At 40.9% G+C, this 15,250-nt stretch overlaps 1 protein-coding gene across 2 annotated transcripts in view; it reads left to right on the top strand.

Annotated features, from left to right (window-relative positions):
• rfx6 (regulatory factor X, 6) overlaps window positions 1-14,971 on the top strand; it is a 30,706-nt gene extending 15,735 nt beyond the window's left edge. The window contains exons 1-20 of one of the 2 annotated variants that reach the window (XM_034699712.1): window positions 1,382-1,541; window positions 2,904-3,063; window positions 3,272-3,395; window positions 3,555-3,616; window positions 3,709-3,786; window positions 3,894-3,921; window positions 4,632-4,739; window positions 4,825-4,902; window positions 4,986-5,099; window positions 5,353-5,402; window positions 6,673-6,832; window positions 6,919-7,063; window positions 7,157-7,266; window positions 7,489-7,606; window positions 9,627-9,749; window positions 10,735-10,944; window positions 11,055-11,364; window positions 12,333-12,682; window positions 12,936-13,136; window positions 14,505-14,971. In XM_034699712.1, the coding sequence (XP_034555603.1) occupies window positions 1,382-1,541; window positions 2,904-3,063; window positions 3,272-3,395; window positions 3,555-3,616; window positions 3,709-3,786; window positions 3,894-3,921; window positions 4,632-4,739; window positions 4,825-4,902; window positions 4,986-5,099; window positions 5,353-5,402; window positions 6,673-6,832; window positions 6,919-7,063; window positions 7,157-7,266; window positions 7,489-7,606; window positions 9,627-9,749; window positions 10,735-10,944; window positions 11,055-11,364; window positions 12,333-12,682; window positions 12,936-13,136; window positions 14,505-14,683 (2,868 nt within the window). In that variant the 3' untranslated portion in view covers window positions 14,684-14,971. Of the gene's footprint in view, window positions 1-1,381; window positions 1,542-2,903; window positions 3,064-3,271; window positions 3,396-3,554; window positions 3,617-3,708; window positions 3,787-3,893; window positions 3,922-4,631; window positions 4,740-4,824; window positions 4,903-4,985; window positions 5,100-5,352; window positions 5,403-6,672; window positions 6,833-6,918; window positions 7,064-7,156; window positions 7,267-7,488; window positions 7,607-9,626; window positions 9,750-10,734; window positions 10,945-11,054; window positions 11,365-12,332; window positions 12,683-12,935; window positions 13,137-14,504 lie in introns of those variants that run through there. The other variant, XM_034699714.1, reaches the window with a different exon arrangement.
• Window positions 14,972-15,250: the final 279 nt, after the last annotated feature.

Raw genomic sequence — 15,250 nt, 5'->3', positions numbered from 1 at the left:
CCAAAATCTCAACTAATTTTCTTGTAACATTTTTTTCATTATTTTTTTCTTTACTGAGGCAAAATTTTATTAACAATGTTTGTGAAAAACACAGAATAATTAAAGAAACTGAATACAGTCCTTACCTATTAACTGAAGTTACGTGGGTACCATACATATAAATGTGCTCCTTTTATTTTTAGTACAGAAGCCCTGAAAGAACATGATTAAATACATTTTATTTTCTCTTTTTTCTCAAGATCTCAACTTATTTTTCTTGTTACATTGAGAAAACAAAGTTTGTGATCTTGAGATAACGAGAAAAATAAGTGGTTATCTCAAGAAAACAGAGAAAACAAAATGTATTTTATCATGTTCTTTTAGGGCTTCCATACTATTTGGAAACTATCAGAAATTCTAATATGATTATTACCTAAAGGTTATCAATAATCAAATGATTATTTGGTCTAAAAAATGTCAGAGAATGTAAAATAAAATATATATATACACATACCAGAATAAAACTCATAGTATTACTTTTTTTCCAGAGCTTACATTTAAAGAACCAGAAAAATTGATATGGAGATTATTTTACTTTTTAAAAATTACATAAACCAGTAATGGAGTGGTTTATTAGTCAATAATTGAAATATAATGGATTGCAGCAGTAGTGTAGAAACAACTATAGTTGAATAATTGACTTAAAGATCAATTAATTTAAATCAGTAACCAATCAAAACCTTTGAAATGTTATTTTGTTTCTGATTTAACAGGTTTTATAGTTCTTCTCTTTGGTTTTGGATTTCTGGTCTTAAAAAAACAGATCTTTATTTTAGTATTTCTTTCTCAGTTTGAAACAAAGGGATTCTTTTTTTAAGTTAGGTTTCTCTGTGGTTAAACTAACTCTTCATATATATATATAAATCTTATATTTCTGGTTCACATCAGGCTGTTTTTATGCATACAAAGGGCCGGATAACTGAGGCAGGCAGGATGGATGGATGGACAGATGGATGAGGGTTTTTCTGTTAATCATTAATAACCTGGATTAGCCTTAGTCTTCTGTAAATATGATGAATGCATCCCCAGCTTCATTAGCTCTGCCTTTCCACAGCACTGACTTATTATTAGTCTGAGAGGTTGATCTGTGAGGTTTACCAGAACGGCACATTTCTCTCCTTTTCTTCAAACTGTGATCTTAAAAAGAAGAGGGATGTTTTTATCTGTTCTTGGACGTGAAAATGGGATTGATAAGAAGTGCTTAAAGGATTGTTTGCAGATCTGAGGGACCAAATGAGCTGCAGTGGATTTGTTCTTCACCTCACAACAGGCTGACTCCACTTTTCTTCTTGTTTTTTTTTTCTTTGGTTGATTGATTCATCAACATTTATTTTATGTGACCATGCCGATGAAACGCAGCTGCAGCGACGGTTCAACCAGGGATGGAGTTTTTCTTATTCACTCTCTAACAAAGACTTTGTGCAGCTCACCGGAGGAAACACACACAGACTTTAAGAAACAGACTCTTTTTCATCAGGAGGATGACTCTGGGATTAAATCAGGTAAAGGAACAACCACTCTCAATTACAAAATACATTAAAAAAATCACTCTTTAAAACACTGCTTGTTCTAATGTCCCTCTTATGTCTAAAAAAATTATCCCCTAAAACTCTTTAAATCTGTTTTACTTTGTGCGTTTTTGAGATCTGCAGAGGGAAAGAAAGGGACTGAAAATGGCCTCATGGTCGTGCTACAACTACACGTGCTACAACCCAGAGATTTTTTTCTCCTCAGGCCTTAAGCATGATGATTCACACACACAGCAGAAACAATCTATAGTCTTAATATTGCTGCTTTTAAATAAACTCACACTATATAAATCTAATGAACCTTAAAAGCCTCACCTTTATAGAAACATCTCTCCTCAGAGCATTTCTTCAACATTTTCAACGTCAGAAAAGTTGGCTCTGAGTTTGCTCTGAATGCTTCAACAATAACACCTAAAACTGTTTTAACAGCACCTTTGAAAACACGACTTTACAAAGTGTAAATGGAGCACTTGTGTACTTCTACTTTAACACCATCTTGCCTTGAGTTGAAGCTTTAAACATAGAGAAGGTAAGGCGCTGTTGGTCTAGCATTTCAAGCGTGCACCTTATGGGTCAACTTCTGGCCACAACCACCTGCTGCACGTATTCCCCCCCTCTCTACTCCCCACATTTCCTCTTTCATCAGCTGTCCTATCCATTAAGGGCAGAAATGCACCCCAAAAAACAACATTGAAAACGTTCTTTTGAAGGGTATTAAAGCTCCTGTGAGGAACTTTAGTTTTGGCGCCCCTCTGTGGACAAAGTGATAAATGGATGTAGCATCCGTGACGTCACTCATCTGTTTCTGAAGCGCTGTTTTGAAGCCGATCATCAGCGGGCGCCATATTGGAAATGATGAACTCAATCTAACTTCGTCCGAGCTAGTGTGAGGTAAAGAGGCGGGCTTTGAGCCTCCTTGCTAACAGCTACAGTGTTCCCGCCTGTCAATCAAGTCAGCTATGCCCTTATTTGGGCATAAATCCTAAGTTTAATATCTTCGGAAATACTGAGGTATAAAAACATTCACCCCTAGCTTATGGAGAAATGAGCTATTCAGACCTTAACTGTTTTTTGAACCAGGCTGTAAACATGTTTATTTCTGCTGTAAAGATCGTCTTCTTTGAATGGGTGTGTATGTGGTTTCCTGTGTTTCTGCAGCCAGCCTCAAGTGGACGCTCGAGGAACTGCAGTTTATAACACTTCCGCGTCAGCTTCATATTTTAAGACCAGAGGTTGCTGCTTGTTTTCAAAACGTGTTCTTCTTTGATTAATGCGCACTTGTCTGTTTTTCATGACCTTACCATATGTGCTGTTTTTTTACGCGTGTCTCGTCAGAAGCTGAGGACAGTAATGAGACTCCATCCTCAGAGGAAGACCAGGACCTGTTGGACTTTAACCCCGACCTGACCATCAAAGAGAGCCTCTCTTCCTCCAGGAAGACGATCAGTCAAATCATCAAGGATAAGAAGAAGCAGACTCAGCTCACTCTGCAGTGGTGAGAGCAGGGGTGGGGGGAGGATTCAGACCTGTTACCTTATTATGATCTAAATAATCCACCTGGACAAAACCTGGAAGATACTTTTAGAACCCTGCAGCCGCTTTGAAGGCAGAAAACTCCAGTTTTTACTCATCTAGTTGGACTTGAACACTGAATTAAATAAACATTTCCTGTTCTGTGTTTTATAACTGATGTGTCTCACCAGGCTGGAGGAGAATTACATAGTGTGTGAAGGAGTGTGTCTGCCTCGGTGTATCCTCTACGCTCACTATCTGGACTTCTGCAGGAAGGAGAAACTAGAGCCCGCCTGTGCTGCTACGTTTGGAAAGGTGAGTGTCATAAGTCGGCACCAAGAGTCCTGATTTCAGACATTTGAGAAATTCTTCTGTCTTTGGAAACTATCACACTTAGACACCAGGTGAGTAAATGTGTAGAAGAACTTCCAACAGAGCTCATATTGATCAAACTTTCACCTTCTATCCCATCAGACTATACGACAGAAGTTTCCTCTCCTCACAACAAGAAGACTCGGCACCAGAGGACATTCTAAGTAAACTCAAAACATCACTTCTGTTCTGTTGAATACTAATCCTGCTCTAATTTGATATTTGATTTTTGATGTTTGATCTTGACTTCACACAGATATCATTATTATGGAATTGGCATCAAAGAGAGCAGCGCTTACTATCACTCTGTGTACTCTGGAAAAGGTCTGACCAGGTAACAGAACATTACATCCTCTTTATCCACTTCCTTACTGTCATGTGAGTGTTTTCATAGTTTAAATTTCTAGATGCTGTAATATTTATAATTGTGTTTTTTCACAGGTTTTCAGGGAGCAAGTTAAAAAACGAGGTGAGTGAAAGTTGTGACCTTTACTTTGAAAGTACCTTTACATGATATTTAACTATATTTGCTGCAAACTTGAACTAATGAATGAACTGTGTTGACCTCTGACGGCCAAATTCTACCAGATCCATGTCCGGCCTGTCTCCGATCTGTCACGACACCGGATCTGATAGGTTTCTATTCTAGTCAATGTGTTAACTTCCACTGGATCCACTATGTTGCGTTCCAGCTCTTTCTCTGATCCAGCAGGTTGGAGCCCTCAGAATCAGATACGCAAGACTTCTATTTTTTTACACTACCAGCACTCTCAGATCTTCCTCCTCCATGCTCCTCACTGTACCCCATGCTCGCTTGACCTCCATCTGCTCTGGAGCATTCAGCTGTGCAGCCCCCTGTCTCTGGAACTCCTTAACATGCATCCAGAACTCAAACTCTCTTTCCCATTACAAATCCTGCCTAAAAACCCTCCTTTTTAGAACTATATTGTATTGTATTGGTGTACTGAAATACATGCAACTCCTGTGTTTTTCATCTTTTATTAAATTACTCTTTAAATGGATGGAAATCACATAAAGGAAGAAAAGTTATTCACAGAAATATGAGATGTTTCAAGATATTCAGAGGGTGTTGAATCACTCTTTAACACAATCTATAAAGTGTAAATAAAAGTCAAAGTTAAGAATTATTTTTTAATACATATGTTTTGTGTTTTTCAGGGAGGCTTCACCAGGAAATACTCCCTGAGTTCTAAAACCGGGACTCTGCTGCCAGACTTCCCCAACGCTCAGCATCTCCTACTGGAGGGAAACACCTCCAGAGAAAAGGTGGATGAGGAATAAAACTATATTTAGAATATCCTGTTTTTCTGCAACACTACCCTGACAGTTTTTCTTAATGGTCTGTTCTCAGGTGGACACACTGATCATGATGTATAAAACACACTGTCAGTGCATCCTGGACAACGCCATCAGTGTCAACTTTGAGGAGGTGAAGAACTCTTCTTTAATCAGAGAAAAGAGTGAAACCAGAAAAAAACTCCTCAAACAATCAAAACTCTTCTTTTCTTTCAGATCCAGAATTTTCTCCTCCATTTTTGGCAGGGGATGCCCGACCACCTGCTGCCTCTGCTGGAGAACCCTGTGATAGTCGACATCTTCTGCGTCTGTGACTCCATTCTCTACAAGGTGAACATGAAACACACATTTATTGTAGAAGTGAACTTAAAAACAACTTTATGGCACATTTTAGTTTTTACTGGATAGCTTGATCTTTTACTGATGAATACTACCTTAAAGACAGCTTTCTCATGGAGCACTTTCACAATGAGATGTTACACAAATCAAATATACAAACTATATTTTTGTCATGGGTCTATTAAGATGAGAGAGACGCTTGAAATCCTCTTCTTGTTTTCCTGACATGTTTCTAATTTTTCAGGTTTTAACAGATGTTCTGATCCCGGCTACCATGCAGGAGATGCCTGAAAGGTTTGTTCAACTTCACCTCATTCATTAAAGCCAAATTATTTTAATGCTCATGAAACAGAAACCTTTCTCATGAAACCACATGAAGCACTTCCTGATTCCAGAAACAAGATGAATTCTATAGAAGGGATTTTTCTGATCAACAGAAATCTGGAGTCCATCTCTGGGTGGAAAAAGACGTTCAGCCTTTAATGTTTTATTTATTTATGTAAATTGTATTTAACCAGGAAAACCTCACTGAGATTAAGAATCTCTGTAACAAGAGTGACCTGGCTGAGATCAGCAGCAGCACGTTCCAACAAAGTTACAGACAACAACACACAACTCTTAAACATGGCAACATCTCATGGATCACATAACAGAGAGTCATCAATCAAGCATCTACAAGATGATGCATCTTCCTCATATGCCTTCAATCTGCTTTTAAAAACATTTAAAGAGACAAGCTCACTCAAACCCAGGCTCTCCTGCAGTAGATTCCAGGCTGTAGGAGCTGAGTATCTAAAACTCTTTTGTCCCATTTTAAGATGCACTCTGTGGACCGAATTGGTCACAGATTGGAGACTGTAGATTCCAGTATTTTTTAAATGAATGAAATCACATAAATGAGAGGGAAGCAGGTCCTTATAAATAAGGACATGCTGTGATTTAGTCAACGGGTAGACAATGCAGACCAGCCAACTCGAACATACAGGGAGCAGTGATGAGTTAGAGACTTAAGACTTGTAATGAATGTTACCAAAAGATGTCCTCAGAATGGACAAAGACACGAGGCAAACAAATACTTACTGACCTTAAATGTTTTATTTAATAGATCCAATCCCATTTTTTTCATTGCACATTTAAAAACACAAAGTTAACCAAAGTGCTGCACAGTGAGGTAAATAAGTTAAAACACAGAATATATAAAAATTGTTTAAAAAACCAATCAATCTTTATTTATAAAGCACCAAATCCCAACAAGTGTTATCTGAAGACTCTTTCCAAACAGAGCAGGTCTAGACCGTACTCTATGTTCTATTATTAACAAAGACCCAACATCAAGACAGGATAAGATCCAGTCCCATCTTACAGACAGGACTCAGTCTGATCTCATCTTAATCCACCATGAGCAGAGCACTTTGCAGCATTTAGCAAGTTACAGTGGCAAGGACAAACTTCCTTTAACAGGCAGAAACCTCCAGCAGGACCAGACTCATGTTAGACACACATCTGCTGAGACTGTGATGAGTGATTTGAGAGTTGGATGGATTGTTTAAGTGGTGTTCATCAGTCTGTTGGCAGATATTCGCAACTTTGCCAAACACTGGGAGCACTGGCTGGCCTCCTCCCTGGAAAACCTCCCAGAATGCCTTGCAGCCAAGAAACTCCCCATTGCACGGCACTTTGTGTCCTCCCTGAAGAGACAGACGTCCTTCTTACACCTGGCACAGGTACAACATTCAGAGAATAAGAAAGTGTACTACTTAACTGCCTTATACTCTCATGTCATGACATTATCTCCTCTTTTGTTTTCCAGATAGCCCGCCCAGCGCTGTTCGACCAGGCCGTGGTGACCAGCATGGTGTCAGATATCGATAATGTGGATCTCAGCAGCATCAGCTCACAGCCTCTGCTCAGTATTAACACCTCAGGAGACCAAGACCCAGATATGTACTCTGAGTGTGAGTCAGATACTGAGGATGTTACATTTACAGATTTATATTCATCATCAAACTTTAGAGAGAAAATAACGTAGTACGATTTTTAACTTCCAGACGACTCCATCAGCATCTTTCAGGAGCTGAAGGAGCTGCTGAGGAAGAACGCCACAGTGGAGTCCTTCATCGAGTGGTTGGACTCTGTAGTGGAGCAGAAAGTCATCAAGGTAACAGCTGTTCATCTAATCTTTATCTATAGAGCGCCAAATCACAACAAACGTTATCTGCAAACTCAAAGACAACAAAGACCCAACATCAAGACGGGATCAGATCCAGTCACATCTTACAGACAGGACTCAGTCTGATCTCATCTTAATCCACCATGAGCAGAGCACTTTGCAGCATTTAGCAAGTTACAGTGTTTTTGTCCCTTGTTTTCCTCTGATCAGCCCGGTAAGCAGAGCGGCCGGTCGGTGAAGAAGCGGGCTCAGGATTTCCTCCTCAGGTGGAGTTTCTTTGGAGCCAGAGTGATGCACAACCTCACACTCAACAACGCCTCCAGTTTTGGTAAGAACCATTGAGAAAACACAAATTTGTGACGTATAGAGTCAAGTTTTTTGATCACTGTTATTTATAAAACCAAAAGATAGGCAAGGCAAGGCAAGTTCATTGAAAAGGACCATTCATACAAAGAGCAATTCAGCAATTACAGAGTTAAAAACAAAAAACAGTTATGTTTGATCTCCTCTCTCTCTCTCCCCTCTCTCTCTCTCTCCCTCTCTCTCTCCCTCTCTCCCTCCTCTCTCTCTCTCTCCTCTCCTCTCCTCTCCCTCTCCCTCTCCCTCTCCCTCTTCCTCTCCCTCTTCCTCATCCTCTCACTCTCCCTCTTCCTCTTCCTCTTCCTCTCCTCTCACTCTCCCTCTCCCTCTCCCTCTCTCTCTCCCTCTCTCTCTCCCTCTCTCTCTCTCTCTCCCTCTCTCTCTCTCTCCCTCTCTCTCCCTCTCTCTCTCCCTCTCTCTATCTCTCCCTCTCTCCCTCTCTCTCTCTCCCTCTCCCTCTCTCTCTCCCTCTCCCTCTCTCTCTCTCTCTCTCTCTCTCTCTCTTTCTTATGTAACTTAACGTACATATTAAATAGTGTTGGGTCTTGTTATTTATTTAAATTAGGAGGGATTATTATAAATAATCAGGCCCCCTTCGCTGCTCTGAAGTCCGTATCTTGCAGAGTCTTACTGTCCCACCGGACACAGAATCACAACTGATCTTGTCTTAACTGAAATGAACCTTTAATAATTCGATTCATCTCAGAACTTTTACCCAAGGATTAAGACTCACACATTGAATCTTTCGTGTGTCAAGTCGCAGCCCAGAGCTGGCTCAGACCTCTTGACACCCCTGCAGGATGCCCATATGCCCAACATTTAATTGTAGATCCAATATCAGGTTCATTCCATAACGCCATACCTTGTTGGAAAATATCCAATTTAAAATATGACATTAAACAAACATAAGCATGAAAACAAAAAATGTTTTAAAAGCTAAGATCAAGAAAGAAAGAAAGAAAGAAAGAAAGTAAATTTAGTTACAAAATTTCATTAAAACTCAGTTTTTTAAAATTAAATTAAAAGTTTGTAGTTACAGAAATAAAAACTAAGGTTGAAAAATGACTTTGCATCCATTTAAGGGAGAGTAAGCAGGTAAAAGAGGAATGTTTTTGAGTCTATTGGGTCTGTTTTTTAATTGGGTAGGATTATTTTAAATACCCTAGATATGCTTCAAACTTACTTTATTAGGTTGTATTTTTCAAAAGTTTGTGTTTTCAGTCGTCCAAAACTCAATTTCCGGCCAAAATGCAACAATAGTTTACCGTTTTCCATCAAACAGCCCCTTAATATTTCAAACAGAAGATGTTTAATTCAAAGCACCAGCTTGTGTTGATTTTGGCGCCCCCTGTGGACAAAGTATGTCGTTGAGGTCCTACTGTTTTGGCCAACTTTAGATATAAGTTTGTTGTATTGATGTTCTTAAATGAAAAAAGGGATCTATATCAGGAGAGACAATATTTATGGTTGATGTCTTATAGGATTGGACATCTGTAAGCAGCGACTCAAGGCCCCTTTAGTCCTTTCAGTTTGAATTGATCATAGTGTGACTCAGCTTATTGATTCTGTGCTCCTTCTTTTTTCATTACTAAGCCCACATGATACGTAGAACACACATCAACACACACACACACACACATAGGGCTGATACACACCAGCTGGGAGCAGATTGCTACAATAGCGTCATAAATTAAAAAGGCCGGACTCACCTTGATTAAACAAAGTCTTATCTGGCTGGTCGCGTGCTCTCTGTTCAAACACTCACGCACACACAGAGTGTGTGTACGTGAATAAACACAAACCATTTGGTGGCTCCTTCTCTGAACTCTGAATGAAGCTCAAACACACACAGAAGGTTTGAGGGGCCAAACAAAGAGCAGCTTGAGCCTAAAGGTCAGGGAGGAGGAGATAAAACAGTGAGCTCACCTGGAGTCAAGAAGACAAATAAACACCTTTTCTCTCTCTTGTTTTCATTTTGACATCGGCAGGGTCCTTCCACCTGATCAGGATGCTGCTGGACGAGTACATCCTGCTGGCTCTGGAGACTCAGTTCAACAACGACAAAGAGCAGGACCTGCAGAACCTGCTGGATAAATACATGAAAAACGCAGGTATCAGACACTGAAGCCACCTGACACAAACTAATTCAGGGTTTTTCTTCAGTATGAGGGAGAGAGTCAGGAAAAGACCAAATCAATTCATCCATCCATCCTTTATCTTTACTGCTTGTCATCTTCTGGGTCATGGGTTATATTGCTATACCAAAAAACCTCTGTAGGATTAGCATTACAGGTATTAAGTCTAATGAATGTAGCACTTTTAAATCTAAAGTAAGTTATAATGTTATGTTATGCCAACAAGGATGCACAAGTGAGAGTAAATTCTAGATAAAAAGAGTAAAAGAAAAGGTCAGGAAATTGTTTCCTACCCCAATTTCAGAACATTACAATATTTATTTGTATTTTGCATCATATTTTAAAAATTAGCTAATTGAAAATAAGCAGTTTTAATTGTTTTTGTTTTCAAAGCATAGAGTTTCAAAGGGAGTTACATAAGGCTTAAAATAACAAGAAAACTGTATTTAAAAACAGCCTAAAGTGAAATAAGATACATTTTAATACATAAAATGCCATAAAAACAAAAAGGAACAATATTAAAAATGTGTTTTTCCTTTAATAGTTGAGATGCTAATAAATAGCAGACATGTTTTTAAATTATTAAGGACATCAAGGTAAAACTAAGACAATAAAACAAGCTGTTTTTTATTTTTATATTTATTTAATATTTTTATTTTTAATCTATTTTGATGATTTATTGCTGTCTGTGCAATACATTGGTCATATTCTTTGTGTAAGGGCAATGTTTAATTAGATTTTTGAATTTTTTAAATAGATTAATTCAATAGTAAATAAATAAAACGTGAATTAATTTTTAAGTGCCAAATTTGATAGAATTTTTCTCTATCAAAAAAAATGCGTAAAAAATATATTTTGATTGCACGTCACATCACTTAATATTTTAAAATAAGTGTTTAAATGTTGTTGAAGTAGTCCCAGGTGTGTTAATGATGACATCATGAAACTTTGTCACCCTCAGATGCGAGTAAAGCAGCGTTCACAGCCTCGCCCAGCTCCTGCTTCCTAGCCAATCGTAACAAGGCCAGCGCTGCCATCGACCAATCCGTGAAGAATGAGTCTCCAGGAGAACACGCCTACATTTCTCTGTCCACCAATCAGCAGCAGCAGAGTCTGGAAACAAGCACAGGCATCTATCAGAGCACAGAGCCTGCAGGGTTCACTCTTTCAGGTAAGAACTCTCCTGATGCATCAACAAGGAGCTCAAATAACTTGACTGATGACTAATTATTCCTCTCAGAGAACATGATTCATGGATTTCATTGTTTCTTCCATGTTTAGGTGTTCAGATGGACTTCTCTCAGGTCAGCGGCCCCCTCATGACGCCCCCCATCTCCCCGGCAGCGTTAGTGCACCGAGGCTCCGTCATCAACCAGGGGCCCATGACAGGGAGACCTCTGACATCAGCTTCTTCTTCCTCCACCTGCTCCTCCTCTTCTTCCTCCTGCATGTCCTCTCTAAGTGCCATGACCCAGCCCAGCCCCTGCTCTTCATACCCAGAGACCCTGTATCACTGCTTACCTCAGACCAGCTCCAGTTATTTCTCTCCTGTCAGCGGCTCCTCGGCCTCAAACTACCAGAACGCTCTCAGGTCAGCTTCATGTTGTGCTGTGTATCTCAATCAATCAATCGGTATTTATAAAGCGCCAAATCACAACAAATGTTATCTGAAGACTCTTTCCAAACAGAGCAGGACCGTATGTTCTATTATTAACAAAGACCCAACATCAAGACCGGATCAGATCCAGTTCCATCTTACAGACAGGACTCACTCTGATCTCATCTTAATCCACCATGAGCAGAGCACTTTGCAGCATTTAGCAAGTTACAGTGGCAAGGACAAACTTCCTTTAACAGGCAGAGACCTCCAGCAGGACCAGACTCATGTTAGACACACATCTTCTGAGACCATGTTGGAGAGAGGGATAGAGGGAGATGAAGAGAGAGAGTCCACAGCAGCAGGAACCTACGAGACAAGGGAGCTCAGGGACTCCAGAAAGGTCTATGGTTAGTAACTTTAATGGGACAGGGAGAGTTAGAGTAAGTGATGGAGGGGTGAGACAGGATCCCAGTGTGTCAGTTCCCCTGGTAGTCTAAGCCTACAGCAGCATAACTAAGACCTGGTCCAAGCCTGATCCAGCTCTAACTATAAGCTTTATCAAAAAGGAAAGTTTGAAGCCGACTCTTTAAAGTAGAGAGGGTGTCTGCCTCCTGGACCCTGACTGATAGATGATTCCAAAGGAGAGGGGCCTGATAACTGAAGGCTCTACCTCCCATACTACTTTTAGAGACTTTGGGTGCGACGAGTAGGCCTGCATGTTGGGAGGGTAGTGTTCTAGAGGGGTAATAGGCTACCATGAGCTCTTTAAGATACAAAGTGGTCTGTCCATTAAGAGCTTTGTAGGTCAGAAGACAGATTTCAAATTCTATCCTAGAGTCTACATCCTTTATAAAGTTCAGTCTGGCCACTGTTCGAATGATGTGATACAAATGTGGGGCAAAGATAGACTTCTGTTGTCATCATTGAGTCTGATAGTTTGTCTGCTCTCTGTGTTTCAGGCCTCAGAGTCAGTGTCTCGCTTCAGCTCAGTCTCAGGCCTCGCCTCTGACCTACCATCTCTCCCGGTACCCCTCCTTCAACGACCAGCACCTGAATAAAGACGTTTTCTACAGCCACCCCCACATGTCCAACAGCTCCACCTGCTCCATCACGCCTTATAACTCTGCAGTCAGAACCACGTCAGCCTACAACTCAGGCTCGGATCCAGCTCAGGCTGAACAGGGACTGGACTCTCAGACCGCAGCTCAGATTCTGGAGTCTGCAGAGGGATTTGGCTTTGTGGGGGCAGGGCTGAATCCAGCAGGCGGTGGGTGTCAGGGGCAGACGTACTCTACAGCAGGACATGGAGGTAAGGATGAATCAGTTTATGGTTCTGGTGTGGGTGGACTTACAGAACATTAACTCTAAAGTAACCTCTGTGAGTTCTGTCAGGTCTCTTGTTTACATCCTGCAAATTTGGTAGTTGCATGCTGCTTTAGCTCCCTGGTGCGCCCTCTAGTGGTATCCTCCAGTAAGACATGGAGTGCAAAATCAAGCATGTGCAGTTACCTTCATGACGCAAAGCAAGCCAAAAACATGGCACCAAACTTTCCTCATTGCAGGCTACTATGGTAATGGCAGTTACCAGGACAGCCAGCGGATGACATCACTGGTGGACCAGCACGTGTCCGTCATCAGCACTGTAGGCAACCTGCGCCAGTTCCCTCCAGCCTACTCTGAAGTTCACGATCCGCTCAACATCCTGGATGAACCCGGGAGAAAAACAACAGGAGCGTATTTCACAACAGCTGAGACTGGAGCAGGTGAGCCCAACAAAACACACACAAATTCAACTCTTAAAGGGATGTTTCAGTATTTTTGAAGTGGAGTTGTACGAGTTTTATGTCACTAGTAATTGTAGTAGCCACAACGGATGCCGGTCAGCTTGGCCCCTTTAATTAGAAACTGCAGGTAGAAACAGCACGCAAGCTAGGCTACAGATTCCTGCAGGAAGAGGAAGGTGGAAGAGCATGTCTGAAAATAGTCCAAACCAAACAGGCTTTCTGGTGGCAAAGCAAAGTGCTGAAAAAATCCACTGTAGAGCATCCACCTAAACCAAGATGAGTGCGTGAGTCAGAGTCTTTCCCAATTAGTTAATTACATGGCAGAATCGGCCCCATCTGCAGAAACTGTAGCTGAGCTTGCGTGCTGTTTCTCTCTAGTTTCTCATTAAAGGGGCCGATCTGACCGGCATCCATTGGGCGTAGGTTTGATGTTGACATTGGTGGGGACATTCTGAAAGAAGAAATACATCCTCCCAGCGTCCGCCTGTGTATCTGGCTGCAACAGAAACTATGTTTTGCATTCATTAGCGGTTGCCTATAAGGGGGGACTATTTTCCTCTGGTGACTTACCCTTTGTTTGTTGAAATAGCCTCTAATTGGTGGGGACATTTCAGCCATCGTTTGAGATTGGTAGGGACACGTCCATACGGGTCATACACAATTCTACGCCTTTGATTGTGGCTAGTACAATTACTAGTGACATTAAACTCATACACCTTCACTTAAAAAACACTGAAATATCTCTTTAAACAAAGACTTTTTTTTTTAATTAGATGATCTCAGTGCAAAGATGAAGATCTTTATAGTCAGCGTGCAATACAGGAGTTACAAGAAAATTGGAAAGACACTTTCCGTTGCAATTCTGGAAGAGCACCAGACCAAAGTTCCTCCATCACTACGCCTTTGTGCTTACTTATGTCATCCCAAATTGACAAATGTTGGAGTTCCAGTGTGTGACTTCACATGGCGTTCATGGCGTTGTTGAAGTGCCAGCTCAAACACTACACATTGCCACTGTCTCCCTATCATTACACCTCTGTAACAACCTCTGAGGAAGGATCAGAAAGGAGCTGCCTCTGTGCGTTATACAAAATGTAACAGGGGTGTAAATATCCTGCCTTGACCTGGCAGTATGTAAGAGCTAACTATTTGTTGTTATGACCTTATTTTGATGTTTACTAATCATGAAAAGGGACACGTTGCAGACCTATATGAGCAAGAGTTGATAATATGTAAATGTTGTGTTGAAAGCTTGTGTGTAGTGCCCCCTAGTGGTCAAAAGAATCTGTTGCTGCATGTTTATACTGTATTACACATGTAAAAAGAAACCTGTTGATTCATCTCCAGATCATTCCCTTCCCTCATCAGGATCGGCTCCCTGCATGTTCGGAGTCTCCTCTCCCTTCAACTCCCAGGATGCATTGCTCTCCCAGCAGCGTGGGCCGTCGTCTTCAGAGGTGCAGGACCTGGTGTCTTCGCTGCCTCCCATCAACACGGTCTTCATGGGAGCAGGAGGAGTACAATGATGCCCGGGACTAGAACGGACAGTATGTGGATCTGGATCAAGAACGCTGGAGCGAGAACGTTGACGAGAACAACCGGATGATCCTGAAGGTAGAGTATGAGTGACGGGAGCCAGGATGCTTCTGCGTAAAGAATAAAGACTGAACTATTTATATTAATATATGGATCTTTAATTTAACTCTCAATCTGATGCAGTTATCGTTTTCGGTTGTTCCTAAAAGTTGGACTCATTGTAGGACTTCCATTTCCTCTGTTTGCATAATGTTGTAAATAAACCTTTATTGGTCTCAGTGGTGTTTTTCACTGACGGGCAGCCTAACAGCACTGCTATTTACAACCACTCTACCCACACACACACACACATATATATATACATTAGTCAGGCTGGATGCAGTGCAGAGAGTTCATTCATGGAAGCTGGTTTTGATGCTGCAGGATGAAGAATGATGAGGGGGAAATAAAGAACCTGCAACTGTTTTCAAATGTAAAAAAGGTATGGGTGTGCAAGTATGACTGTGTTTTTGAATGTATGTGTAACTGTGTTTATTTTGTTTGAATTACGTAGTTAC

The sequence above is a fragment of the Notolabrus celidotus genome, chromosome 13 (genome assembly GCF_009762535.1).
Source record: "Notolabrus celidotus isolate fNotCel1 chromosome 13, fNotCel1.pri, whole genome shotgun sequence".
In the NCBI taxonomy this organism is placed as follows: domain Eukaryota; kingdom Metazoa; phylum Chordata; class Actinopteri; order Labriformes; family Labridae; genus Notolabrus; species Notolabrus celidotus.
Note: the sequence above shows the minus strand (reverse complement) of the source record. Positions and strands in the feature narration are given on the sequence as shown.